At 41.0% G+C, this 27,865-nt stretch overlaps 1 protein-coding gene and 1 long non-coding RNA gene across 2 annotated transcripts in view; one reads left to right on the top strand and one right to left on the bottom strand.

Annotated features, from left to right (window-relative positions):
• Positions 1-27,865, bottom strand: part of LOC105721912 (complement receptor type 1) — a 168,073-nt gene that overhangs the window by 40,333 nt on the left and 99,875 nt on the right. The window contains exons 18-27 of the mRNA XM_064360317.1: positions 25,422-25,820; positions 22,474-22,650; positions 22,280-22,382; positions 20,924-21,009; positions 18,738-18,956; positions 17,572-17,671; positions 11,505-11,590; positions 8,944-9,342; positions 6,677-6,853; positions 6,495-6,597 (exon numbers count right to left, since the gene is read on the bottom strand). Of these exons, the coding sequence (XP_064216387.1) occupies positions 6,495-6,597; positions 6,677-6,853; positions 8,944-9,342; positions 11,505-11,590; positions 17,572-17,671; positions 18,738-18,956; positions 20,924-21,009; positions 22,280-22,382; positions 22,474-22,650; positions 25,422-25,820 (1,849 nt within the window). The remainder of the gene's footprint in view (positions 1-6,494; positions 6,598-6,676; positions 6,854-8,943; positions 9,343-11,504; positions 11,591-17,571; positions 17,672-18,737; positions 18,957-20,923; positions 21,010-22,279; positions 22,383-22,473; positions 22,651-25,421; positions 25,821-27,865) is intronic.
• Positions 1-27,865, top strand: part of LOC135268226 (uncharacterized) — an 82,080-nt gene that overhangs the window by 45,062 nt on the left and 9,153 nt on the right. The window contains exon 2 of the long non-coding RNA XR_010336505.1: positions 24,356-24,452. This is a non-coding gene — a long non-coding RNA (uncharacterized LOC135268226). The remainder of the gene's footprint in view (positions 1-24,355; positions 24,453-27,865) is intronic.

Genomic DNA, 27,865 nt, shown 5'->3' with positions numbered 1-27,865 from the left:
TAATGATTTTTCAGATAGAATTAAGGTTAGGATCTTGAGATTAGATCATCTTTTATTTAGAGTGGGCCCTAAATCCAATGACTGATGTCCTATCAGGGAAAAAGTAGAGGGATTTGAAAAATAGAGACACAGGGGAAAAGGCTATCATGGAAGCAGGGACTGGAATGAAGCATCCATAAACCAAGGAATGCCAAAGAATTCCAAAAACCAGCAGGAGATGGAAGAAGCAAGGAATTGGTTATTTTCTAGAGCCTTAGAAGATGGGAAAATACCCCTGCCAACACCTTGATTTCAGACTTCTAGACTACAAAACTGTGAAATAATAAGTTTCTTTTGTTTTAAGTCACCTAGTTTGTGGTAATTTGTTACAGCAGCCCTAGGAAACTAATACACTGTTCTTCTTCTGATGCTAAACCAGGCATTTAAAGATAGAACAAAATAGGCTGGGCACAGTGGCTCATGCCTTGTAGTCTCAGCACTCCTGGGACGGATTGCTTGAGCTCAGGAGTTCAAGACCAGCCTGGGTAACATGAGGAAACCCAGTCTACATAAAATACAAGAATTAGCTGGGTGTGGTGGCATGCACCTGTGGTCCTAGCTACTTGGGAGGCTGGGATGGGAGGCTTACTTGAGCCAGGGAGGTCGAGGCTGCAGTAAGCTATGATTGCACCACTGTACTCCAGCCTGGGCAAACGAGCAAGACCCTGCCTCAAAAACAGACACAGCACACACACACATACACACACAAACACACACACACACACACAAAAGAACCAGAACAAAACAGACTAAGTTAGCCTCCCATAAGAAACTATGTCTTCTTTTTGAGAGAGTATATTGTGTGCTGCATATTTTTACTTTTATTGTTTAACAGTATTTGCAATTTTCAAATTTTATTTTTTATAGAGACAGGGTCTTGCTGTGTTGGCCAGGTTGGTCTTGAACTCTTGGCCTCAATCCTTTCACCTCGGCCTTCCAAAGTGCTGGGATTACAGACATGAGCCACCGTGCCCAGCCATATGCTGCATGTTTTCAAACAGAGTCTGAACTAAACTACCTCCTTTTTGGAGAAGATTTCCTCCATCTGTTCATTCATTAAGCCTGCACTGGGGCATAAGCATTTGCATTAAAAAATCAAACACCGCATGTTCTCACTCATAGGTGGGTGCTGAACAATGAGAACACATGGACACAGGGAGGGGAGCATCACACACTGGGGTCTGTTGGGGGGGCAAGGGAAGGACAGCAGGGGGTTGGGGCGGTCAGGAAGGGATAACATGGGGATAAATGTCAGATGTAGGTCACAGAGAGATGGAGGTAGTAAACCACATTGCCATGTATGTACCCATGCAACAATCCTGCATGATCTGCACATGTACCCCAGAACCTAAAGTACAATAAAAAATTTTTTTTTTAATTGTTTTACTAGATTCTGGTCAGGAGCCGTGGCTTACGCCTGTAATCCCAGCACTTTGTGGGGCTGAGGCGGGCGGATCATGAGGTCAAGAGATCGAGACCATCCTGGCCAACACGGTGAAACCCTGTCTCTACTAAAAATGCAAAAATGAGCTGGGCGTGGTGGCACATACCTGTAGTCCCAGCTACTCGGGAGGCTGAGGCAAGAGAATCACTTGAACCCAGGAGGTGGACTTTGCAGTGAGCTGAGATCACGCCACTGCACTCCACCGTGGTGACAGAGTGAGACTCCATCTCAAAAAAAAAAAAAAAATTTACTGGATTCTGAAGGGTACCACTCAGTTGGAGGGTAAAGATCAAAGGTTAAATGCCTTTCATCAGGTCTGAATGCCTTTTCACCTTGGATTGCTCTTCTCTCTCAGGGTTTCCCTGTGGATAATGGACTGTTCCAAGGCTGGTGCCACATGGCCAATCCACTCCAGCTTCTGCTCTGGAAAAGGCTGAATGTTTGCCCTAAAGGAACAGGCAACTTCTCCCGTCCTTAGGAAGAAACAGCCTCTTCCTTTTCATACTCTTTTCTTTGGGCTACTCATTTCCTTGCCTCTTACCCCCGAGTGAAACAGTTCAAGTACCAAGATGAAGTTGGCCTGGAGGCAAGCTGACAAGTGGACAAACTTTTAGTCAAGACAAAGAGTCTTTTTGGTTAGCCCATGCAGCAAAACACTAGTTAAAACCTTAGCTAAATAATATCCACATTTCCAATTTTGAACTCTGCATGCCCATGTGCATCTCATGAACTTACGGAGCGTGTCTGTCAATTATACCGATACTGGCTAGTGTTCATAGGCAGTTGTTTTCATGTCCTCTCCAGTGAATACATTTTTCTTCCTGATTTTCATAACTGTGTCTTGCTGCCTTCCCTCCGCCGCTCCCTTCAGACCCCTTACCCGACCCTTCTCCACTCCACCAGCAAGAAGAGTTCTGCTCATCTTAATTCAAACACACCTTGGCGCTGCTGAAACCCATCTGTTTTAGCTACAGTATGTCATTTTGACATTTCCACTTATGACAAAGTTAATCTCACAAACAGATACCATACTCTTATTATAGAGACATGAAGGATTGGGTCCAGATATTCTGAACCCATTTAGGATATGTGGAAGCAGATACTGACCAGCAGGAGCAGAACGTTCACAGCGAGGGGCGGGGCTGCTCCAAACCCCATTCCCTTGAGGGTCACTTGTGCAGCGGATGGTGCTGTTCCCAATGAGGTCGAAGGTCATCCCTCTGTCTGGGTGGGGGTCGCATGTGTAAGATACTTCTTTTCCATAAGGAATATCTCCAAGGGGAGTTTCTGTGTGTCTCCCATTAAGGATAGCTGGAGGATTTGGACAAAAGATTTCTAGAAAGAAAGCAAGAGCTCTCAATTCCATTTAAAAATTTAAATTCGAGTCCAAGGTGATTCCACAGTTGTCATACGGTGACTGTGTCGCTAATTAAGTGTACTTTTTTCTTAAGGAAAGTAGAAACTGCATAATAAATGTATTAGGCCTCTGCTAAGATGGAGCTAAATGAAATGACAACTAAATCAATGTTTATTACAAAAGTCTTCCCCAAATTAAGCATCCTAAATTTTTCAGATAGTTAAGATTTCTGAATAATAAATAGTATATTCCTTTAAATAAAAATCTTCATAGCCACATTAAAGGGAAATGATCCATTAATTCAGTAAGCATTTTTTGAGTACCTCCTGTACGTCAAGTACCGTTTTAAGCCCAAGATAAATATGATCTTTGACATCAAGAATCTGCATACTGGAGACATTGTTCTAAAATATATCATGCATTTACTATTTGTATATCAGTGATTTAATTTTTCTTTATGATGCCAGGCAATGATTTTCAAAATACATTACATTACAGTAATGCTGTTATAATGAAATAAAATATACTGTGTACTCTTGTGTTTCAAAAGGCTCAAGAATGTTAGGCTTTTTTGAGATACTCATTGGTTTTTAAAGGATTTTTTGTTGTTGTTAAAGAAACACATTATTCTTTGGAATGCCTGTATTTGGAGACACTCCTTCCCCTTTCTAATTTGCTTTGAATTTGGGAAGAGGATATTACAGCTTAAAAAAATTATAAACTAATCAAAGGCTAAAATAGCTTAACCAATGTTTACACTCTAGTCAGTGATTTCAGGTATATGTTGGCTTCATGAGGGTATTTTCTCTTTTTTTTCTTTCATACTTCTTAACTATTTCAGGGAAATAGTTGACTTCCTGTTTGTCAAATAGCTGACTTCCACCTATGCAAGATGAAACTATCATGTTTCGTCATATAAATCAGTACAAGACATTGAAATAATTTAAAGCAAAGTATTCATTTGAGCAAAATTCTATTGTAAACATGTATGTTTAATAGCTATGCTTAGAAGGGGAAGCAATAGTGCTGATTGATTTAGTGAAGAAGTAAATGAACAGATTGGACATAGTAGTGTTTCTGTTTTTTACACACTATTTTCTGCCCTCTTAAAAATAAAAAGCAACCCCCTTGCTGCCATTTCCTTCTCCAGCTATAGTCCTACTTCTACTCTCTTTACATGAAAACTCCTCTGAAATATTGTCTATGATCTGTTACAATTCCTCCCGTTCATTCTCCCAAGAATTCATCCCAATCAGTGTTTGCCAGCACTCTACTGAAACTGCCACTTGTTACCTCCAAGTTGCTAAACCCAAAGATCAATTTTCTGTGCCCACCGAATTTGACCTTTCTATAGCATTTGACACAGTTGGTTAGTCTAATCTCCTTAATAGAATTTCCCCACTTGGCTTCCAGGGCACCTCACCTTCCTGTGTTTTCTCTTACTGCAGTGGCTGCTTCATCATAATCTCTTTCATCATTCTTCCTTCTCACCTTTTCAACTCTTAATACTGGACATCCAGGCTCAGTCCACGCATCTGTTCTTGAGCAGCACTCACTCCCTAGGTGAGGATCTCTTTCAGTCTTGATTTTAAGCATAGCAGATACAATGATGGCTTTTACCTACCTATGGGCAGCCTGGGACTCTCCAAGATACCCATCTGGATATTAAGAGGAATACAAAACTTATGTCCTAAGCTTAACTCTTGATTTCCCCCATTCCCAAACTTCATGCAGTCCCCTGCATTACAGCTAAGGGAAATTCTACGCTGGCAGTCGTTCTGGCCAAAAGCCTGGAAACTGTCTATGATTCTTCTCTTTCTCTCACATAAGCAAACCATCAGCAAATCCTGTCATCTGCACCTTGAAAATATATCCAGAATTTGATCACTTCTCATCGTCACCTTTCCCAACAGCTATCCTGGGCCAACTTCTCTGATTAAATTGCTGCAACAGCCTCCCAGTTTGAACCCTCAGCTATACCTAGAGGTGCACTTCACTTTGGGGTCCTCAGCTACTTTCTCAACTGGAGCACTGAATCAATTGAGAGCATTTTCTTAATAACACTTAGTATTATTTGAACATTTCTATTCATGTTTTTGTTTTATTTTGTCTTTATTCTTGCACAAAAATATAAACATGGACTTATCTGTCTTGTTTATAGGCATATTCCCAGTTCCCAGAAGATTGCTTGGCACTAATAGGTGTTCAAATAATTTTGTGTTGAAAGAATGAGTAGTGACTAAATGGATAACTGAGGGAAGAACTGAAAAGTTGAAGTGTGACTATTACTTCTGACAGGAAAGAAGAGAAAAATTTAGCATAGCACCTTGCTGTACATTTATTTCTATGAAGCATTTCTATTTATAGCACAGACTCTCCTCATAAATATTTATAGGATGTTACCCAAAACCACATGATGCTCAGGTTTATTTTCCCCCAAAACATTGCTTGTATCTATTCCAACAAAAGCAATTTCTATTAAAAATGGACATAAATAGCAGGACAAACAATAGATCATCTCATGGGGCAAACCACATTCAGAAAAAGACAAAGAGAAAGATCCAGACTGAAGAAGTGTTTCATCTACTCACGTTCACACACAGGAACACTGTTACTCCAAAGGCTTCTCATTCCAACCAAGACACAATGACTGACGGAACTGCCCTTCAAGCGAAACCTAAAGAACAAAGCAGTAGTGCCTGGATGAATGCACCATTTCTCTCTTCTCTTCATTGACAGATCTCAGCCTCCTTCCTGGGAATTCCTAACTTAATTAGCGTTTCACTGCTCAGCTAAAGCACAGGTAAAAAGACTCAGTTCACTTGGTTTCTCACTGACAGGCTCAGAAGACAGATCATGTTGGAGAAAGTGTAGCTTTCAGTGAGGACAAAGCAATAACAGCTGGCAAAGCTGTCAATCGTATGTAATCGGACTTTAAAATATTTTTACTTACTCTTTCATTCTTACTACTAATTCCACTATTTATTTGTTTAAGTTTTGTGAAATAATCTTTCCATCTTATTTATCTTATATACAACTTTCTCTTATATAACAAACTTTTCTTAACAACCCCTTAGAATATTTATCTCTTCATGTATGCAAATTATTATTTGTTCATACATCTAATGTCCCATACACACACACACACACACACACACACACACACATACTTTTTTTTTCAAGATCTGTTGTATTTCTGCTGTTGTTTCTGCTTTGTCCCTCACTGGAAGCTGCATGTTTTCCAAAATGATTTGATTTCTTAGCCTCTATCAGTGAGAAATCAAATGAGTGGAGCTTTTTCCTTTTTAAACCTCTGTTCATGGATCCATCTGATTCATACCGCACTTCCCAATCATTGCTTCAGATATTATTCTCCTCCAGTACTTCTTTGCACTAGGTCAGCCTCCTTTTCTGGACTGCTGGCTGTATTTCTGTTTGTACTTGACACTGAGTTGTATGTGCCATTTTTTCTTTATCTCTTTATCTCCCGATGGTACTGCCACTTAGCCCCTACTTTTTTAAAACCACACTTCCAGAAGTTAATCTCCCTGTGTTCTTCTTTTCCTAGGTCAGCCCTCTTTTTGGATTTATCCTTGAGCTCAAGAGTCACTCTTCAGAGCTGAGTCGCTGATTTTAATTCTGGGTCACACTCACCCTTCATCACAAATAAAGGACACTTTTGCCCCAAGCTGGAGATTAAGTGGAAGCAGCACATGGCCATGAGGGAGTTGACCCAAGAAGTCATCACAGGATTTCACTAGAATAAAAAAAAACAGGAGTAAGACCTCCATGTGAGGGGTACAGAGAGCAATCTAGAAGCCAGAGAGTCGAGGCACCTGCACATCTGGGGGCTTCCGGGCTCCAGTCTCCCTGGGGTGTGCAGTGCAGAGAAGCAGCCCCTCTGAGGTCATAGCCGGGCTCACAGCTGTAGAACACTTCCTGCCCAGGTGAAAAGTTGACCTGATTGCTTTGGGTATGCTCACCATGCAGGATTTCTGGAGGTGGCTGACACACTGTGGAAAGGACAGTTCCAGAGTACTTGTTAGTTATGGGGGAATTTCCTTTGCTATAGCTTATGCTTGCTGAAGCCCTCATAACTAGTCAGAGGTAGAGAAATAGAACCCAGTTGTCCCTAGCACAAGACCTCGAATTCACTTGTAAATCTACAGGGCATGAGGTTTTGTCTCCTAGCTCTTGCTATCCGGTGTGGAGTTGTTAGTATTGGTGGAGTCTCCATCTACATGCTTCCTAGGAAGACAATCCCAGTTTTCACCTGTTATTCAGGTAATGAGACTGTCACCTGAGCCCAAGCCTGTTTTACAGATTTCCCCCCCGTTTCTCTGATTGCACACCTATGACTAAAGTACAGTCATAATGTTTCAGGACAGGCAAGCCTCCAAATTGGGGCTTATTCTGGAAGGGTTCTTGCCTCACCCAGGAAAGAATTCAAAGATGAGCCAGTGGTACTAGATAGAAATCTTTTGGTGAAAGACACTGCCCCTTGCAGAACACGGCTAACTCACAGGCAGTGTGTCCAGAGTCGGCAACATACAGGCTCCTGGCAGGCAACTGTATTTATACTCCTGTAAACCTGCTTCAATTACATGTAAATTGAGGAGTGATCAATGCAAATTAAGGGGTGACTTATTTAGAACTTTCCAGGAAAGGGGTGGTAACTTCCAGGTCATGGCCATGGCCGTTTGTAAACTGTCATAGTGCTGATGGGATTGTGAGGGCAGCTAGGGATTGCTTTCATCGCCATCTGCTGGTTCCTGCTAGGGATTGCTTTTGTCGTCATCTGCTGGTTCCTGCTGATTTTTCACTTCATCCTGTCTAAGCCAGATCCTGTTTTGGTCAGCAGGATTGTGAACACAACACAAGCCCTGCCCATCTCCTACCTCAATACATCCAACTTTGTATGTCTTTATCTGTTCGTCTTCCCAGCTCAGTGGTTGCACAAGGCTAACACGGGTTAGTAGAAGAATTGTAAGCTGCTTCTCTGTCCCTATGTATCAGCCATTACACCTCCCACTCCACTGCTAAACCAGCTATTGTGACACCAGTAGACAAGATGAACTATCAAAACCAAAAGCCCTTAAATAAGCCAGCCCTTTGTCACGAGAGGACATATTATTTGGAGAGTGTTTGACTCAACGTCTGCCTTTACTTACAGTCCTGTTCGTCCATGCTTAGGGCATCAGAACCCATTTTAACATCAACCTAATCTATATCTCATTCAAGATGAATTTAAAAATCGTCACTTAACTGGCTTTGAGCAAGTTACTTTCACTCTTAGATTCCCGGGGATAAAATGTAGGAGGCGGATGGCTTGAGCCCAGGAGTTTGAGGCTGCAGTGAGCCATGACTGTATCACTATATCATTGATTAGCCTGGGCAACAGAGACGGACCCCAACCCTAATAAATAGGTTTTTAATAAAATAAAATAACAAAATAAAATGTAGGAGGCAGACCATTATAGGCAAACTCTAAAGTCTTCATCTCTATTCTGATGCCATGATTTCTGGTCTTTGTAAACCAGTCTCTTTCTTTCACCAATGGATGCTGATAGAAGTATGGCAAGAGCTAGAGCATTCAGACTCTGGGGTCTAAGACCCTTGCCTTTCAAAATCTTGGGTGTCTCAGCTAGAGCATGTGACTTGGCCAATTTACCCAACCTCTGAAAGGCCAAGCTGACTTCACTCTTAAATGGATATTACAACAGCACAATTTCAAAGTGTTATTGTAAATAATAAATGAGAAAATATATATAAAGTGCTTAGTGCACAGCTGACCATAAAGAAAGTTCATATGATTTTTCAATATAATTGAGAGATAGTGCAGCTGGTACTGTGCCCTGATAACTGATTAATAGGTGAGTCCAAAATCTTTATTCTTGGCTAATTAAGGTCTTGCTTTTCACAGTGAGGACATATATGCATAGGTGCATGCACACCCCAATTCTTAATTTCATGCTTCTTTTTCCCAAACTTGCTCTTCCACACTACTCACCACACATCCCTCCCTCTGAACAAATACTAATATCCTGATCCAACAGCAACTCATGTCATTTGCAGGGCCCTTCTAGGCCTCAGTCAGACTCACCCCTGGAGCAGCTTGGTAACTCTGGCTTCCATTTGTTCAGGGCCTGACATTGCACATGGGGAGATCCTTTCATGACGAAGCCAGGCTGACACCTAAACTCCACAACTTCGTTTAAGGAAAATAAGCTTCTGTTTTCAGATACCATTATTCCATTTTCAACATTTGGAGGCATGCATTTGTTAGGTATAATGCACTGAGGGGCCGGGCCGCTCCAGATGCCCACTTGATCCTCATTGCTGGTGCAGTGTATGGAGGGCTCACCCACGAGCTCAAACGCATTTCTCCCTCCGCTTCCAGGATTGCAGCGGTAGGTCACCACTGATCCATAGTGAAAATACTCCCTGTTGGTGCTAGTGAAGTCTCCATTGACGATGGAGGGGGGCAGCCCACAAGGAATTTCTGGGAAAAGAGACAGCAAGTTAACCAAAACAAAACCCTGGGACAGAGTCTTGAGTGCTGTGGTATGATCACGGCTCACTGCAACCTTCGCTTCCCAGGTCAAGTCATCCTCCCACCTCAGTCTCCTGAGTAGCTGGATTATAGGCATGCACCACCATGTCTGATTAATTTTTGCATTTTTATTAGAGATAGGGTTTGGCCATGTTGGCCAGGCTAGTCTTGAACTCCTGGCCTCAAGCAATCTGCCTCCCTCGGCCTTTCAGAATTCTGGGATTACAGGTGAAAGCCACCACCCCTGGCCTGGTTTCTTGAAATTATAGTTTAGTGCAAATTTTGCTAACAGTTTTTTTAAAATCCAAAATTAGCAGAAGTAAATATTCACAATATTATTCTCATCTAATATTTACTAATGTACAGACATATTCTTACATTTTTATAATATTATGAGTTATGCTGTTCTCAGTTAACATTACTTCACTAAATGTGTCCACATATTATTATAGTCCACTTTTTTTTTTTTGTTTTTTTTTGAGAACAGAGTCTTACTCCGTCACCCAGGTTGTAGTGCAGTGGCATGATCTTGGCTCACTGCAACCCCTGCCTTCCAGGTTCAAGAGATTCTCCTGCCTCAGCCTCCTGAGTAGCTGGAATTACAGGCATGCTCCACCACATTGGGCTAACTTTTGTATTTTTAGTGGACACGGGTTTCACCATGTTGGCCAGGCTAGTCTCGAACTCCTGACCTCAAGTGATCTGCCTGCCTCGGCCTCCCAATGTGTTGGGATTACAGGTGTGAGCCACTGTGCCTGGCCAATAGTCCATGTTTATATTTCCCCTGCTAAATGAGAATTTAACTATGTTATCTCACCATTATTAATTTAGTTCTCTCTCTATATAGAAGGCATTTGGCTTTATTCTATTGGTTATTAATATAATAAAGCATATAGCGTAGCATTTTTTTTTTTGAGACAGGGTCTTGCCCTGCTGCCCAGGCTGGAGTGCAGTGGCACGACCATGTCTCATTGCAGCCTTGATCTCTCTGGTTCAAGAAATCCTTCCACCTCTCAACCCCCCGAGTAGTTTTGACTATAGGTGTGTGCCACCATGCCCGTTTGATCTTTGTATTTTTGTAGAGACAGGGTTTCACCCTGTTGTATAGGTTGGCCTTGAATTCCTGAGCTTGATTGATCTGCCCACCTAGGCCTCCCAAAGTGCTGGGATTACAGTATGAGCCACCATACCTTGCATAGTATAGCATCTTTATTAAATAACAAAAACAAAAAGCTCTGGCAGAACTAATAAAGACAAGGCAAAAATATACAATATTACACAAAGCACAAGTATACAATATTACATGTAATAAACACAATACTTGCAGATTCAGAGGTAATAAAAAGAACTGAATACTGATCTACAGCTGTACCACCCTGAATTCCTCCAATCTTGTCTGATCTTGGAAAAACTGAATACTGTGTCCTATTCTACATTAGAACAGTGCCCAGCCAGATCGACCTTCCACAAAGTTTGTGTCCACTCGTCCTCCCATCAGTTGTGTTCGAAATTGCTTATTTCCTCAAACCATCACCAAACCCAGGATTATATCCATTTTATATTCCTTGTTAGCTTGCAATTGCTCATTCCTCTTCGCTCCCCAAAATCTAGGAAGCTCATCTTCCAAACAATTGACAGGGAAGATGGCATGCCCCGGTTTAGACAAATAATAAAAAGGAAGAAAGGGCTGCATTGCTTGAATATCTGATGTGATACTAAGAGCCTGCAGAGAGGATACAGGGTTTCTTTCACCAAGTGTGTATTTGTTGACTTCACTAAATAAAATGCTCTTCAAACTGGGAAGAGGGAATTGGGGGCTGTTTAAATGAAGGCCATTTAAAACAGAAGAGGAAATTAGGGGCTGTTTAAATGAGCTCAAGACTAGTTTAAAATAAATTACCCCTTAAGATAAGGGGAAAAAAAAGCATTTCTAGATGAAGGTAGAAGGGAATGCTGTGAGCCGTTTTAAGGATATGACTGGGATATGACTGCATTCTTCAAATATCAAAAGGATACCATTTCAAGAGGGATGAGATTCATTCTTCGTAATTCTAGGAAGGCCACGCTAGAATTAAATGATGGATTGAATGGGGAAAGAGATTTCAACTCACCTTGACAAATTGGTGGCTTTGTGCTCCAATGGGCAGTATTGCCTGAGATGATACATTCAGCAGATGACCGACCAACGAGGCGGTACCTAAAGGCAAAAAATGGAAAATAATCGTGCTGTGCATACCTCGTCAGCGTCCTCACAGCGTGCATATGCGGCAAACCAGAAGGATTACAATGCAGGAGACCTCTATGGCCCAGCCTAAACTTCAAGTGTGTTCCCAGCTTTTTTTCACTTCTCTTTCCTATTCTCTCACTATTGAAAGAGATATTTCTGCTCTAACTTCTCCTGGCCCACTTTGCTTCTTAATATCTTGGCTTCATTGTGGACTGTACCTGGCACCAAAATAACACAATTATTTTGTAGACCTGTTTGACAATTTTTTTCTTAAGTTCTGTCTTTTCTCACATCATTTCTGCCATTTTTTGCTTGCATTTTCCCTTGATGTGTGTGTGTGTATAATAAAACTACGTCATTTTACTTGAGATGTGTTTTTTTATAAATACAAGATTTGTTGCTTTTCATCCTTTCTAGGAGACTTTGTCTTTCAACAAGAAGATTAAGCCAAATGTATTGAGATAAATGATACATTTGATTGGCTTTTGTCATCATTCGTTCACTACCTTTTTCATTGATTTCATGATGTCCAATGATGAGGATGAGGAGAAAGCAATGAATAAAATGACCTGACCCAAACCTGAGGGGGCTTCTTTTCGGTGGAAGAGCAAATGCATTCCCTGCTATTCCTTTTCCTTCCCTCTCACTTGCTATATGGAACAGATAGATTCAGCTGTTTTAGTTATTCTAATAATTTGGAAATTAAACTTAATATTTTTCCAATGAGGAATTTCATTTTATATGTGTGCATGTGCATTATACATATACTCACGACATATATTTAACCCTATTTTCTCACTTCTAGAGTCACACTCTGTAGAGCCGGTCCACTCATCTTTTCTGAAACGTAAGTCTAGCCCACCTTGCCTTGTTTTCTCACATTTTCTAGTTTTATTGATATGTTTTGTGATTTTAGAGAGATTATTACTAAATTACGATTACATTGCCAAGTTTCTGTGTGTGCGGCTTTATTTTGTTGTTGTTTTTACCAATTCTCGATTTCATTGATATTTCTCTTGGAATTCATCATTCTCCTTTTTAAAAATTTGCTTATGAATTGCCTGGGAAACGTACTTAAATGTTACTATTTTTATGTCTTTGCTTATCCTTTAATGTGTATCTGGAGCCTCTAGGTGTGAATATTAGCTTGGCTCAATAGAACTGCTATCTTATACAATTTAGTGTTGTGTAGAATCAAGGCGGTGCCAATAAATTTATTTCTTTTGCAGGTATCATATTTTCACATTTTATTTCTGGAAACTGAGTTTTTTTGTCTATCCCTGAAACATAGAATTTTCCTTAGTGATGGCTAGGTGTGGGCTTATTTGCTTATCCTTTTGGAATTTTTGTTACATTATTTTGAATCCTAACATTGTCTTACATATGTCTTCTCTCTTTCTTTTTTTGAGATAGTGTCTCATTCTGTCATCCAGGCTGGAGTGCAGGGGTGCCATCATGGCTCACTGAAGCCTTAGCGTCCTGGGCTCAGGTGATCCTTCCACCTCACTCTCCTGCATAGCTGTGACTACAGGTGCATGCCACCATGCCCAGCTAATTTTTATACTTTTTTGTAGAAACGGGATTCTGCCTTGTTGCTTAGGATGGTCGCGAGCTCCTGGGCTCAAGTGGTCCTCTTGCCTCGACCTCTCAAAGTGTTGGGACTACAGGCGTGAGCCACTGTGCCTGCCAGTCTGTCTTTTTCATCTGTTCCCACTGCATTCAGGAAAATTTTGTTAACCCTTCTTACTCTTTGCTTTAATTCTAATTTTCTGCAATATTCATTGTCTTTGTTATATATATGTATGTATATATATGATACATGTATGAAATGAAATATATAAACACACTGAAAACATATATTCATTCATGTACAAACTTCCTGGCTAGTTTCACAAAAGTATTTGTACAACTGAATCTTTTAAAAAATAAGAAAAAGAGAGTGTTCTGAAAGTTTCCCTGGTTTCTTGGCAGTAAATCTCTTTTGTAGGAGGAAATTTCTCCTGATTTTTCAATTTGGTCTCTTTTACAAGTGTTTCCTGTTTCTTGTCATAAGCTCAGTGATTTTCTGCTTTATACCATAGAGAGGTTCGCACTTATTCAGCAATGCAAGATGAGGAGGGCACAGTCAGGAAATTTATCAATTGTATTTTTAAAATGCTCAAAAAAAAGAAAGAAAAAGAAAAGAAGTTAGATTTATTCTAAGTTTACCTTGTTAGATTCTAGGTGCTATGGTCTGTGAGGCTGAGTCTGGCAAATATGCTGCTGAGTCAAGGCAAATATGCAGTGCCTTGCAGTGTCTGTTGCACTGGCACAAACATAGCCCCTACTCACTACCTGGCTTAGCTGTTCCCATGAAGAGTGAAATTGAGGCGGAGCCTCCACTGTGTGCTGGGGAAAGGTGAGCACCAACAGCTGGACCGTGTGCCATGAGCACTTGACGGTTGACATTTTCAGAGGGGCTCTGTTATCGGTTGAATTGTGTCTCCCTCAAATATGCTGAAGTCTTGATCCCCCAGTCCCTGTGGATGTGATCTTACTTGGAAATACAATCTGCAGATGCAATCAAGTTAAGAGGAGGCCATTAAGGTAGGCCCTAATCCAATATGACTGATATCCTTATAAAAAGAGAGAACTTTGGACACACACACGCACAGAGAGGAGAACCACGTGAGGACACAGACCCAGAGGGAAGACGGCCACGTGAGGACAGAGACAGAAATTTGAGTTCTGTTGCAACACGCCAAGGAAGCCCTGGGGCTCCAGAAGCTGGAAGATGCAATGAAGGATCCTCCCCTACAGGATTCAGAGGGAGCATGTCCCTGCCAACACCTTGATTTTGGACTTCCAGCCCCCAGAACAGAACTCCAAAAACTTCTGTTGTATTAAGACGGCCATTTCGTGTTACAGACATGCCTCAAAGGTATTGCAGGTTCAGTTCCAGGCCACCACAGTAAAACAAATAGCACAACAAATGAGTCATATGAACTTTTTGATTTCTCAGTGAGTCTAAAAGTTGTGTTTATTCTATACTGTAGTCTATTAAGTGTGAAATAGCATTATGTCTAAAAAAAAGTCATACTTTTAAAAATGGTTTATTGATAAAAAATGCTAAAGATTATCTGACCTTGAATAAGTCATCATCTTTTTGCTGGTGGAGGATCTTGCCTCAAGGTTGATGGCTGCTGACTGATCAGGGTGGTGGTTGCTGAAGGCTGGGGTGGCTGTGGCAATTTCTTAAGCTAAGACAACAATAAAATTTGCCACATTGACTCTTCCTTTCACAAAAGATTTCCCTATAGTGTGCAATGCTCTTTGATAACATTTTACCCTCTGAACTGCTTTCACAATTGGAGTCAATCCTCCCAGACACTACTGCTGCTTTATCAACTGAGTTTATGTAATATTCTAAATCGTTTGTGGTCATTTTGACAATGCCTATGTCATCTTCACCTCAGGAAGAGGCTCCATCTCAAAAACACCACTTTCTCTGCTCATTCATAAGAAGTAGCTCCTCATCTGTTCAAGTTTGATCATGAGATTGTAGCAATTCAGTCACATCTTCAGTCTCCACTTCTAATTGTAGTTCTCTTGCTGTTTCCACCACGTCTGCAGTTATTTTCTCCACTGAAGTCTTGAACTTCACAAAGTTATCCGTGAGGATTGGAATCAACTTCTACCAAACTCCTGTTAATGTTGATATTTTAACCTCTTCCAATGAATCATGAATGTTCTTAATGGTATGTAGAATGATGAATTCTTTCCTGCAGTTTTCAACTTACTTTGTTCAGATCCATCAGAGGAATTACTGTCTGTGGGAACCATAGCCTTACAAAATGTATTTCTTAAATACTGAAACTTGAAAGTCAAAATTACTACTTCAGTCATGTACTGCAGAATAGCTGCTGCTGTCATCAGCCAGGAAAACTACATTCATCTCCTTGTCCATCTTCATCAGAGGTCTTGGCTGATGAGGTGCAATGTCAATGAGCAATAAAATTTTGAAAGGAATCTGTTTTTCTGAGCACTAGAGCTGAACTGTGGGCTTAAAATATTCAGTAAGCAACGCTGCAAACATACCTCTGTCATCAGGCTTTGTTGTTCCATTTATAGAGTACAGGCAAGGTACATTTAGCATAATTCGTAAGGGTTCTAGGATTTTTAGAATGGTCAGTGAGCATTGACTTCAACTCAAAGTCACCAGTGGCATTAGCTCCTAAAAAGTCAGCCTATCCTTTGAAACATTGAAGCCAGGCATTGGCTTCTCCTTTCTAGCTATGAAAGTCCAACAGATAGTTGTTTTGTCTACATGGAAAATCTGCTATTTAGTGTAACACCTTCATCAATGATCTCAGTTAGATCTTCTGGACAATTTGCTACAGTTTCCACATCAGCACTTGTTGCTTTACCTTGCCCCTTTACGTTATGGAGATGACTTCCTTCTTTAAACCCCAGGAGCCAACCTCTGGTAGCTTCTACCTTTTTTTTTTTTTTTTCTGAGATGGGGGTCTCATTCTATGGTCCAGCCTGGAGTGCAGTGGCACGATCTGGGCTCACTGCAACCTCTGCCTCCTGGGTGTAAGCTATTATCATATCTCAGATTCCCAAAGAGCTGGAACTACAGGCACCTGGCACCACTCTTGCTAATTTTTGCATTTTGAGTAGGAACAAGGTTTCACCATGTTGGTCAGGCTGGTATTGAACTCCTGAACTCAGGTGATCCACCTGCCTTAGCCTCCCAAAGTGCTGGGATTACAGGCATGAGACACTGTGCCTGGCTGCTTCCAGCTTTTTTTCTGCAGCTTCCTGACCTCTGCCAGTCTTTACAGAATTGAAGAGAGTTAGGGGCTTGTTCAGGATTAGGATTTGGCTTAAGGAAATGTGTCTGGTTTGATCTTGTATCCAGACCACTAAAACTTCTGTGTCAGCAATATAAGGCTGTTTCACCTTCTTATCATTCATGCCTTCTCTGGAATAGCATTTTAAATTTCCTTCAAGTACTCTTGCTTTGCCTTTACAACTCACTAGCTCTTTGGCACACGAGGTCTGGCTTTTGGTCTATCTTGGCTTTCAACATATCTTCCTCACTAAGCTTCATCATCTCTAGCTTTTGATTTGAAATAAGAGATGTATGACTTCTCCCGTCATGTGAACACTTAAAGGCCATTGTGGGGCTAGTAATTGCCCTAATTTTAGTATTATTGTGTCTCAGGGATTAGGAAGTCCTGAAGAGAGGGAGAGAGAAGGGGAGTGTCTAGTTCATGGAGCAGTCAAAGCATGCACATTTATTAAAGTTTCTGTCTTATATGGGTGCAGTTCGTAGTGACCCCAAACAACGACAATAGTCACATCAAAGATCCCTGATCACAGATCACTGTCACAGACATGATAATAATGAAAATGTTTGGGATATTGTGAGAATAATCAAAACGCTACACAGAGACATGAAGTGAACACATGCTGTTGGAAAAATGATGCCAACAGACATGCTTGTCACAGGGTTGGCACAAGCCTTCGATTGTAAGAAGCATGACATCTGCAAAGTGCAATAAGACGAGGAAGGCCTGTACTTGGTGATGGCAGCCCTAGGAAGCAATCATGCTGTTACCAGTAAGATTCGTTCTTTCACACAGATGCTATATGGCCTTCTCTTTCTTCCAGCAATGGGCTGGGCTAGGGTTGTTTGTGTGCTTTGACTATTACACTCTTTCCTGATTTATTTTCCTTCCCATCCAGTGAATGCCATACTTTTTATATGTGCACTGCTGGTTTCCAGCAAGGATACAGATTTTCCCCCAATCTTCTATCTTTGTTCATTTCAATCAGGCGTTAACACCTGTGTTCAAACCTCTTAAGAGCAGGTGGCAATAGCCTGGTTTCCTTCCTGAGATGTGGCTAGAAGGTGTACAGCTGTGCCAGAACTCTTGAACCAAGAGATGTTGCTGCCAACTCACCCTGTATTACAAGAATAGTTGATTCTGGATCCAACCTGGATGTTTGTGATCACATGCACCACACCATTCATTGGAGCTGAAGGAGTTTTACATGATTTACCTATGGGGAAGAAATAGTATTTTGGAGCCAGGTAAAGTAATCTGAATTCTCTTCAGTACATAAGGTATCAACCTGCATGTACCTTCCTGAAGAAAACATGCAGTTCTGATGGTTCCACAAATTTTCTTACCTTGAGAAAACTCATCAGAGTGCCTCAGGATTAGCCAACTGCTAAGCCCCACTTTCAAAAAGACCTTCCCTCCAGATCTATCTAGATCGAGATTTAGATCTATGTAGAGACCTTGCATCCCTTATCAAAGTGTAAAAGTCATTCATGGCATTATGTACCACCAATATATTTCAACGTTTTCAGAGGATTTCTTCCCACCTAGTTATTCAAACAGATTTTGTCTTCCTACTCAACTTTCCCCCTGATCTACAGTCATTTATTATTTACTTTCCCTAGGGAATGAAGATTTTCTCTACAAATATTCCTTGAAACATTCTCATGAAGTGAGCATTTCAAGCAATAATCAAGGATAACCTACAAGAATAACTCTTACATCCACCTATATGAACACTTTTGAAAAGAGGGTTCTCATATCCCAAATTTGAAAAAATTCAGTAAGAAGCTTTGGCAGACATGGGAAAGATCCTCTTTAATTTTTCACATTTTTAGGAAGCCAGAAAGAATGTCTTGCCCAGGTTCCACCTTTGCTGTTTGGTTTCCTTGTACTTCAAGCCATCAGAACTCCAATGAGAGGCTGAGAAGCATGGGCGGGGAACTTAAGACAGTTCCTGGCAGAAGGAGCCACCGATTTTTCTAGGTCAGATTTCTAAGCCAGCCATTTCAATAAGGAGATTCACAGGCTTCTGTTTTTAATTCCTATGATTCTAATGAAGAACTTTCCCACCACTCACCACTTCCCTCCCTTTTCACCAGCCCTTTTAGCTGCAAAGGTCATCAGGATCTTATATGCTGACCTACCTTAGAATGATTTATCATTGGTTTGGCATTCCACTGTGGCAAATGCACAAATAAATACCACCCTGTGACTATGGAAATATGGAGGGCCTGGGTTAGATATTCTGAACCCATTTCAGACATGGAGAAATGAGCACTAACCCAGACTTCTACAGCGAGGAGCAGGGCTGCTCCAAACCCCATTCCCTTGAGGGTCACTTGTGCATCGGACGGTGCTCTCCCCAACAAGGTCAAAGGTCTTCCTGCTGTCTGGATGGGGGTCGCACGTGTAATTTACTGCTTTTCCAAAGGGAAAGACTTCCAGAGGTTTTCCTGTGTGTCTCCCGTTAGGAATATCTGGAGGACTTGGACAAAAGATTTCTGGAAAAAAGGCAAAAGCTCTAAGTTTCATTCAGGAGTTTCACCAGAGGTATTCTGCAATTATAAGGTGCTATGATTGTTTTTATTTAAAATATGCTAAGGAGATGACCGTAGACATTAGGACTTCGAAGATACGGATTGAATGAGATGTCAATGAAAGTGTATTGTAAAGTACAAAAGAGATTTGTCTATCGTGAATCTTCCAGATAGTAGCAGTTCCTGGACAATAGAAACTTTATAACTTTAATGAAGTATCAAAACATTTGAAGAATGTTTTGAAGGGTACTTTGAAGGGTAACTCATTCACTTAGTCAACATGTATTAACTGAGCACATATCCTGTGTCAGCCACTCATCAGGATCCTGGGGACACAGTGATGATGAAGGAGCCTACGTTCTTGTGAAATATTTCTCAAGAATGAGAATATATATATGTGTGCTAATGAATATATGTGTGCTAATCACCTTAAATAGGCAAAAAATTTCACTGATTACTTATTGATATTGATCATAAATCTCAGTGATAACAATAGCACTGTCACAGTGAATTGAAATGTAGTTAGGCCATTACAAAAAACTCCAAATGAATTCAGATTGCTTTGCTTTTTAAAATGTCTAGGTCTGTTGATGACTTATTTTCTCTTTACTTTCTAGGTCAGGTTTCCAGTTGTTACTCCTTTCTAGCATCTGCTGATTTGTTTAGAACAGTCTCTTTCTCATTTCTAATTGGCATTTTTCATTAGAATTGGAACTTGGAAGAAGCTACTTCACCTAGCAAGGATTGTGAAAAATAAGAGAACGCTTGAGTAGTCCAGTCAATAACTGAGCTTTCATGCATGATAGGAGAACAGACACTTGTCATGTTGTTTCAAGGAGCATTGGATTTCTTAGACAGCAAGAATCTCTATATAAATTATGTTCTTATAAAATTTTACTCTAAAAAGCACTGTAAGATGTCAAAGTAGATTTCTAACAACATAAACAGTTCAGTAAAATTTCATGTTTTTTTAAAGAAACATGCTTTTCAATCTTTAGAATCAAGAAATGAAGCAAAGTTCTCTCTTCTACTGGGGAAATTATAAATGGGTAGACTAGGAGAAATCAGCAGTCTACACATTTAGACTGCTAAATGTGATTACTGAACACGAGTCTTATTTTTAAAAAACTGAATTATTAGTTATGAATCTCTCAGCATAAGTTATTTAGGTGCATGTTTTGAGAATTTAAGGAGTCTCAAACTGCTCACCCTGCCTAATGTTACTCCCCACTTTTCCCTCATTCCTCATTACTTTGATCTATTATCTCTGTAGCATTTAACTCATTTATTTTTTTTCTTCTCCCCACCTGAGTAAAAACTCATTTATTATTTTCCTTCTCCCCACCTGAGTAAAAACAACATGGGGACAGGAATTTCACTCATCTTGTTTATTGCTGTAAGGCCAGTGGCTAGATGAAAATGAGGCACAAAGTATGTGATCAATAAATAATTGATTAAATAAAGGCATGTTTAATATTTGTGTATTAGCAAATAGATACAAAAATTGAAGACTGACTGCACCTTGATGGGAGAACAAAATGAAAAAGAAGGAAAGAGAGGTAGGGAGGGAGGGGAAAGGGAGAGAAGAAGGGAAGAAAGAACTAAAGGAAAGAAAGAAGAGAAAAAATGAAGGAGAGAAAGAAAGCAAATTGTTAAAGCTTCACATTATCCAATCTCTCCTGATCTAGAAGCACACTACCATAGGAGTTATTGCGGTAGAACACAGAATACAAAACAGCAGAGACATATCAGATGGCTCCAAGACAGGTGATGTACACATTGATTCACAACAAAACATTATTAAAATAAGCAATTTTCAAATCAATAATACAGACTAGAAAATTGAAGAACCACATTAGGGGAGGCCATGGGTCAAATACTGAAGAGATAAAGGGAAGAGATTGGCCTGAAATATTATTCCTGTTACTCACGTTCACACACTGGAACAGTGCTATTCCAGAGGCTTTTCATTCCAGCCAAGACACAATAGCTAGCAGAGCTGCCTTTTAATTGAAATCTAAAGAAGAAAATAGTAGTGAATAGTGAGCCAAGAGGCCAGTTAGTTTGCAATCCAAGGCCCTGCCCCAAATCTCAGGATTTTGAGGATCTGAGACCAGGAGGCAGCAGAGTTACAGAAGCTACGTTATTCTCTAAAAATCACAGCATCCAGAAGGGAGCAATATAGAATGGCAAAATGCAGTAGCTTGGTCACATGATAGTCCTGCTTAAATTGAAGAAGGTGGTCACGACATAGCCACCATCCCCTTGACCCTGGACCCAGGCTTGGAGTTTCAGTGATTACTCCATGATAACCTGATAAATCGCTCATTATCATTATTAGAAACCCAGTCTTCTAATGCAATGCCTTCCTAACTCTGAAACAGCAAGTAAAACAGCTTCCAGTTTGGACTGGAAAAGTGGGAAATAGCTGGTGAGAGAATAGAAATTGTCCTTTCATCTCCACATCTGTGGTGGCGTGAAGAAGGCTTACAATGGCAGTTTGGGCTCCTGAAGAGTAAGCACGAATATTCTAGTGGTAAAAAGAAAGAAGAGATGACATGACTTTTGTATGCAGTCATCGAAAATTCTCAATGTCCTGATGCCCTCCTAAATCTTACTGGCCGCTGGCATTTGGAGGCTGCCAAGATCCTGTGGAACATTTTGGGATCAGGTGCTTTGTTGCCCATGCTGGTCAGCTACCATGTAGAGATGTGCACCTTGTGAAGACCGCTAGATGGACATAAATGAGTTAATGACCTTGCCGGAAATATTAACAGCAGCCATCAGGACCCCATGACTAGCCAGATGATATATGACTGAATTTTTAAAAAATGCATCTTTAGTCCTATTACAAATTTCACCATTGATGGTTTAAACAATTTACTGGAATGATTCTTAAATGATTCTAGCTATTTAGAATAAGCGTTTTATTACTTGCAATTTTTTTCTGAAACTCTCTAAATTACTCATATCCCTTTTGGCTTGGAAAATAGGATTTTTTAACTTAATGTGCTACCAAAATATTCATAACAAGTAGTTATACTTGTCCTTGAACTTTCCAGTTAATTTATGGCCCATTTTCCTCTTCATATCTCATGTTGTTAGTTCTATGTGTTTCTTTCTTCCTATATATACTTTCAAAAGTTCATGTCTTTGTGTGTGTGTGTGTGTGTGTGTGTATGTGTGTGCGTCTGTGTCTTTTTTTTAAAGCTACACCAATCTCCCCTTTTTGGACTAATTCCTAGCCCAATTTCAATGTCCAGAAGATCAGGCAAGCTCATACTCACCCTTCATCACAAACAAAGTCCACTTTTGCTCCAAGCTGGAGATTAGGTGGAAATAGCACACGGCCATTAGGAAGTTGGCCCAGGAAGTCATCACAGGATCTCACTGGGGAAAAAGAAAAACAAACAGAAATAACTGGCTTGTGGAGAATAAAGACACAAGCTAAAAATATCAAGCCAGGTAAGAGTCTAGGCACCTTCACATCTGGGGACTGCAGGGCTCCAGTCTCCCTGGGGTGTGCAGTGCAGAGAAGCAGCCCCTCTGAGGTCATAGCCGGGCTCACAGCTGTAGAACACTTCCTGGCCAGGCCAAAAGTTGGCCTTGTCCCTTTGGGTACGCTCACCATGCAGGATATCTGGAGGCGGCTGACATACTGGGGGAGAGAGAAACAAAGTACTGCTAATTGTGGGAAAATAACTTTTTCTGTTCACTGATAAACTGGCCAAGGGAATAATAATTATAAATCTATGTGTAATAAAAAGGCACAATAAAAGCCTTATAAACTAAATACACAGAGCGAGGAAGATGTCTTGCCATCAGTCATAGAACTGACACTTGCAGAACTGTGACTAAAACTGAGGTATCCCCAATTCATTGATTTTCATATGAAGTATGCACCTAAGATTTCATGATGGACAGTTCCTTCTAGAATGGAACTGTCTAGAATGCTTCCAATTACTGTTCACCCAGTACAAAATTGGGAGGAATAATGGATTTTTATATCTTCACACTTCCTTTCTAGAAGGACGCCAACAATTTAGTATTGCATTTTAGGCAACAGAGCAGTGCCCATGCACACGTCTCATCTAATAGGTCCCTCCATCCCCTATCACATTGGTGCAACAAACAAGGTCCATACACCTATTCTCATCTCCTTTCATGTCTCTGTTAGCGGCCACCTAACATAGGGTGGTAGAGAACGATGGGTCTCCTCTCCTCATGCTATGTAGCAAGGTGCTGCCTAGTCATTCATTTCACCGCAGTGAGAAGGTGGGCAACTGTTGAACAAAATCTAAAAGACCTACTGTCACCATAATGAGAGTGTATATTTCACACAACATATAATGACATATCTAGTTGTCTCTTAATCTAGTTCATCTGAACTCAGGAAGTCAGAACACATTTGGGTCTCAATTAAATTATATAAAACTGTCATAAAATGGAAAAAATAATTTCAGTTTGGCTTTGAGCAGATCAGTTCCCTTTGCTGGACTTCAGCTTTCTCAAGCATCAGATGGAGGATTGGACTAGAAAAATGACTTCTTTAAGGAGTTCGTAAATACTCTGATGCTGTAATGTCAGTTTTCAGGGCTCATCACCCAGTGTTTCCCTTGACTACTCAATGCCTGGTGATGTAATATTGAGGTGGTGTGTTTGTTAAATTTATGTTGGCCCCTGGCCTCACACTTCTGCACTGTCTTTTGACTGCTAGTAATGCAGGCCTTAAAACTACAATCCTTTGTCTTCCTTGAGAGCTGGGCTCTTGTTAGGTTCTGCCAATTGGAGGCATATATGCCAAATAAAAAGGCAGGATGATGGCAGAATCTGTTCTACTTCTAGAGGTGGCTCAGGCAGTGACGGTATAGATGGCTTCAGTGAGCAGCCACAGCTTCAATTCTAGCAATGCCAACGACTTTTGCTCCAGCAATATCAGCTACATTCTGGCAGCAGTGGTGGCTCCTGCAGCATTAGCAGCTTTCAGGAAGACACCTGCTCAGTGGCAGGAGCTGACCATTTCAGCATCAGTACAGGCTCCTGTGCTTTAGACTGGAAGTCACAGTAGCTCCCTGATCTCTGGTAACTCTACCTTGTTGCTATGGCTTTTCCTGCCCTTCTAACATCTTTCTGACCTATTAGCTGTGACATGGTTTGGCTCTGTGTACCCTCCCAAATCTCATGTCAAATTGTAATTCCCAGTGTTGGAGCAGGAGCCTGGTGGGAGGTGACTGGATCATGGAGGTGGTTTCTGATGGTTTAGCATCATCACCCTAGTGCTGTCTTATGATAGAGTTCTACTGAGATCTGCTTGTTTAAAAGTGTACAGAACCTCCCCATTTGCTCTCTCTATCTCCTGCCAGCCATATGAAGATATGCCTGCTTCCCTTTTGCCTTCTACCATGATTGTAAGTTTCCTGAGGAGTCCCCAGCCATGCCTCCTGTACAGCCTGCAGAACTGTGAGTCAATTAAACCTCTTTTGTTTATAAATTACCTAGTCTCAGGTAGTTCTTTATAGCAATGTGAGAACAGATTAATACCACCTGCATGAAATCCCTCACTCCTTGACTGTATCCAGAGTAAGTTTTGATTTCCTGACTGGATGCTGACCAGCAAAGCCAAGGCTCTGGAGTCAGATGGACTTGCGTTCCAGTCTTCAGTCGGGAAGCTAGTATCTTAGAAAGGTATCTGATCTCTCTAAGGTACAACTTCTCTGCCAAACATAGAAGCTGGGCATGGTGGCTCATGCCTATAATCCCAGCACTTTGGGAGGCTGAGGTGGGTGGATCACTTGAGCACAGGTGTTTGAGACAAGCCTGCTCAACATGGTGAGACTCCATCTCTACAAAAAATACAAAAAATTTAACCAGGCTTGGTGGCATGCACCTGTAGTCCCATCTGCTTGGGAGACTCAGGCTGGAGAATTACTTGAGCCAGGGAGGTGGCAGTTGCCGTAAGCCACGATCTCACGTCTGTAGTTCAACTTCAGTGACAGATCAAGGACCTCTCTCAAGCAAACGAAACAGACAAACATAGAAAAACTGGTAACTACCTAATAACTTTGTTTTAAGAATTAAAATTCACACGTAGCCTGTATTATGGTATCTGACCAGAAAACTCACTCATTTCCTATAAGCAATTATTGTATTCAAAGGTAATTGATAGATCTATTTATAAGAACCCCAAAGAAACATCACATTCCTTGCCCTGGTTTAGCTTTGCTTCTTGATTTCAGCACATGTGCATGTACACACACACACACACACACACACACACACACCCCTTCTGAATTTCATGTTCACTACCTAGAAAATTTGCTCCCTGACCCTGCTCATGACACATCCCTCCCCCTGAACAAATACTAATCTCCTGATCCAGCAGCAACTCATGTCATTTGCAGAGCCCTTCTAGGCCTCAGTCAGACTCACCCCTGGAGCAGCTTGGTAACTCTGGTTTCCATTTGTTCAGGGCATGGCATTGCACACGGGGGGATCCTTTCATGACAAAGCTAGGCTGACACCTGAACTCCGCAACTTCATTTAAGGAAAATAAGCTTCTGTTGTCAGATACCATTATTCCATTTTCAACATTTGGAGGCGTGCATTTGTTAGGTATAATGCACTGAGGGGCCGGGCCACTCCAGATGCCCTCTTGATCATCTTTGGTGGTGCAGTATATGGAGGGCTCACCCACGAGCTCAAACACATTTCTCCCTCCGCTTCCAGGATTGCAGTGGTAGGTCACCACTGATCCATAGTGAAAATACTCTCTGTTGGTGCTAATGAAATCACCATTGGCGATGGTGGGGGGTAGCCCACAGGGAATTACTGGGAAAAGAAAGAGCAGGTTAAATAACAGTGAATTTAAATAATGAATAACAAAAATCTCATGAGTCACTAAACTGTAACTATTTTTACATTTATTATTTACTTTTAAATTTTGCTAACATGTAGGTACATTTTTACAAAATTGTAACTTCAGTGGGCATAATGTCACGTGTCCTGCCTTTCTTACTTACATTATTTCCTATAATATTTGCATGCATTTATTAACTCAATCTATATTCTTTTCATTTTAAATAGCCCTTTGATCATAGTATTATAGAGTTTATCCAGTTTTCTCCTACTCTTTTCCATTTGCTTTCTTAATTTCCATTTTTGTTATTAACTAAGGTTAGCTCTTATAGAAAAGTAAAATATAAAAACCTTTGTTAAAAGACAAATTATAAGGGAAGAGAGAAAACACAAATATACACAGCATGAAAAATAATTTAAACTTTTTTTATGAATATGGTAATATTTATAAAACTGTAAACTACTGGGGATTAATATTTTGAAAATCTAAATGATATAAATGGAAATATAAATTGCCAACAGTCATTCAAAAAGATGTAGAAAGCTAGAATTGCCCAGGAAACATGTAAGAATGGAAAAAAGTCAAAGATACGTTCTGTCAAACTTTCAAGTAACATACACTTCCAAATAATATTTCAATGTTTCACAAAATACAAAAGATATAAAAGTTGACAACTCATTTAATCAAATCTAAGGCTGATATCATAACAAGATATTTGTGTAAAAGTGATCATATATTAGTCCACAAAAACCCCTAAATACATGTTAAATATACAGACCAAAGACATAGAAGAATAAAGCCTAGCATGTTTAAGTGAAGTCCTGCAATGAGAGGAGAGATATAACAGAGCACAAACAACATTTGAAGAAGTAGTAACTGAGAATTTTCTACGACTAATGCAAGACATCATTAAATTACAGATTCAAAAAGCTAGGCAGCTGATCCAAGATGGCCGAATAGGAACAGCTCTGGAGTGCAGTTCCCAATGACAGCAATGCAGAGAGTGAGTTATCACCGCATTTCCAAACGAGATACCAGGTGCATCTCAGTGGGACTGTTTGCAAAGTGAGTGTAGCCCAAGAAGGGTGAGCCAAGGCAAGGTAGGGCACTACCTCACCCAGGAAGTGCAATCTCCGGAGGACCCCCCTCCCTACCCAATGGAGGCCATCGGGGGCTTTTCCATCCACTCCAGCGCTGGTTCAGATACTGTGCTTCTCCCACAATTTTTTCCACCCACAGACCAGGAGATTCCCGGGCTGAAAACCAACACGAAGTTCCAGCACAGCTGTTTAAGCCAGCACTGCAGGTTTCCACACAAAACTCACACAAATTTGAATGGCCTTTTCAACTGGTGCTTGGAACACCTGGGAGACAGAGCTGCCCATTCAATTGAAAAAGAGGGGATTGAAAGCAGGAAGCAAAGTGATCTGGCTCAGCGAGTCCCACTTCCACAAAAACCAGCAATCTGAAATGCTCTGGATTCTGAGTTTCGCAGCAAGCACAGCTGGACATGGGACAGTCCGGCTCTGTTGAGGGAAAGGCATCCGCAGTTACTGAGGCAGTCTACCACTACTGAGGCAGTCCCCAATTACCAAGGCAGTCCGCCATTACTGAGGCAGTTCTAACTGTACCTCTGTAAACAAAACCACAAGGACATTTACACAGCAGCTGCGAAGAGCCTGTGGCAGCTCAGCAACGTCTCTGTTGGCAGACTGTGACTAGGCAACCTCCTTGCTGGTCAGGGCATCTCTGAAAAAAGGCAGCAGCACATCAGGAACTTATAAATAAAGCCTCACCTTCCCAGGACAGAGCACCTGGGAAAAGAGGCGGTTATGAGTTCCACTGCAGCAGACTTAAACATACCTGCCCAGCAGTGCTGAATGGAACAACGGAGCTCCCAGCACAGCACTTGAGCTCTGATAAGGGACAGACTATCTCCTCAAGTGGCTCTCTGACCTCCATAGATCCAGAGGCATCTCATAAAGGAGAGCTCTGGCTGACATCTGGCAGGTACCCT

The sequence above is a fragment of the Aotus nancymaae genome, unplaced genomic scaffold (assembly GCF_030222135.1).
Source record: "Aotus nancymaae isolate 86718 unplaced genomic scaffold, 86718_ANA_hifiasm-v0.15.2.pri h1tg000039l, whole genome shotgun sequence".
NCBI lineage: Eukaryota > Metazoa > Chordata > Mammalia > Primates > Aotidae > Aotus > Aotus nancymaae.
Note: the sequence above shows the minus strand (reverse complement) of the source record. Positions and strands in the feature narration are given on the sequence as shown.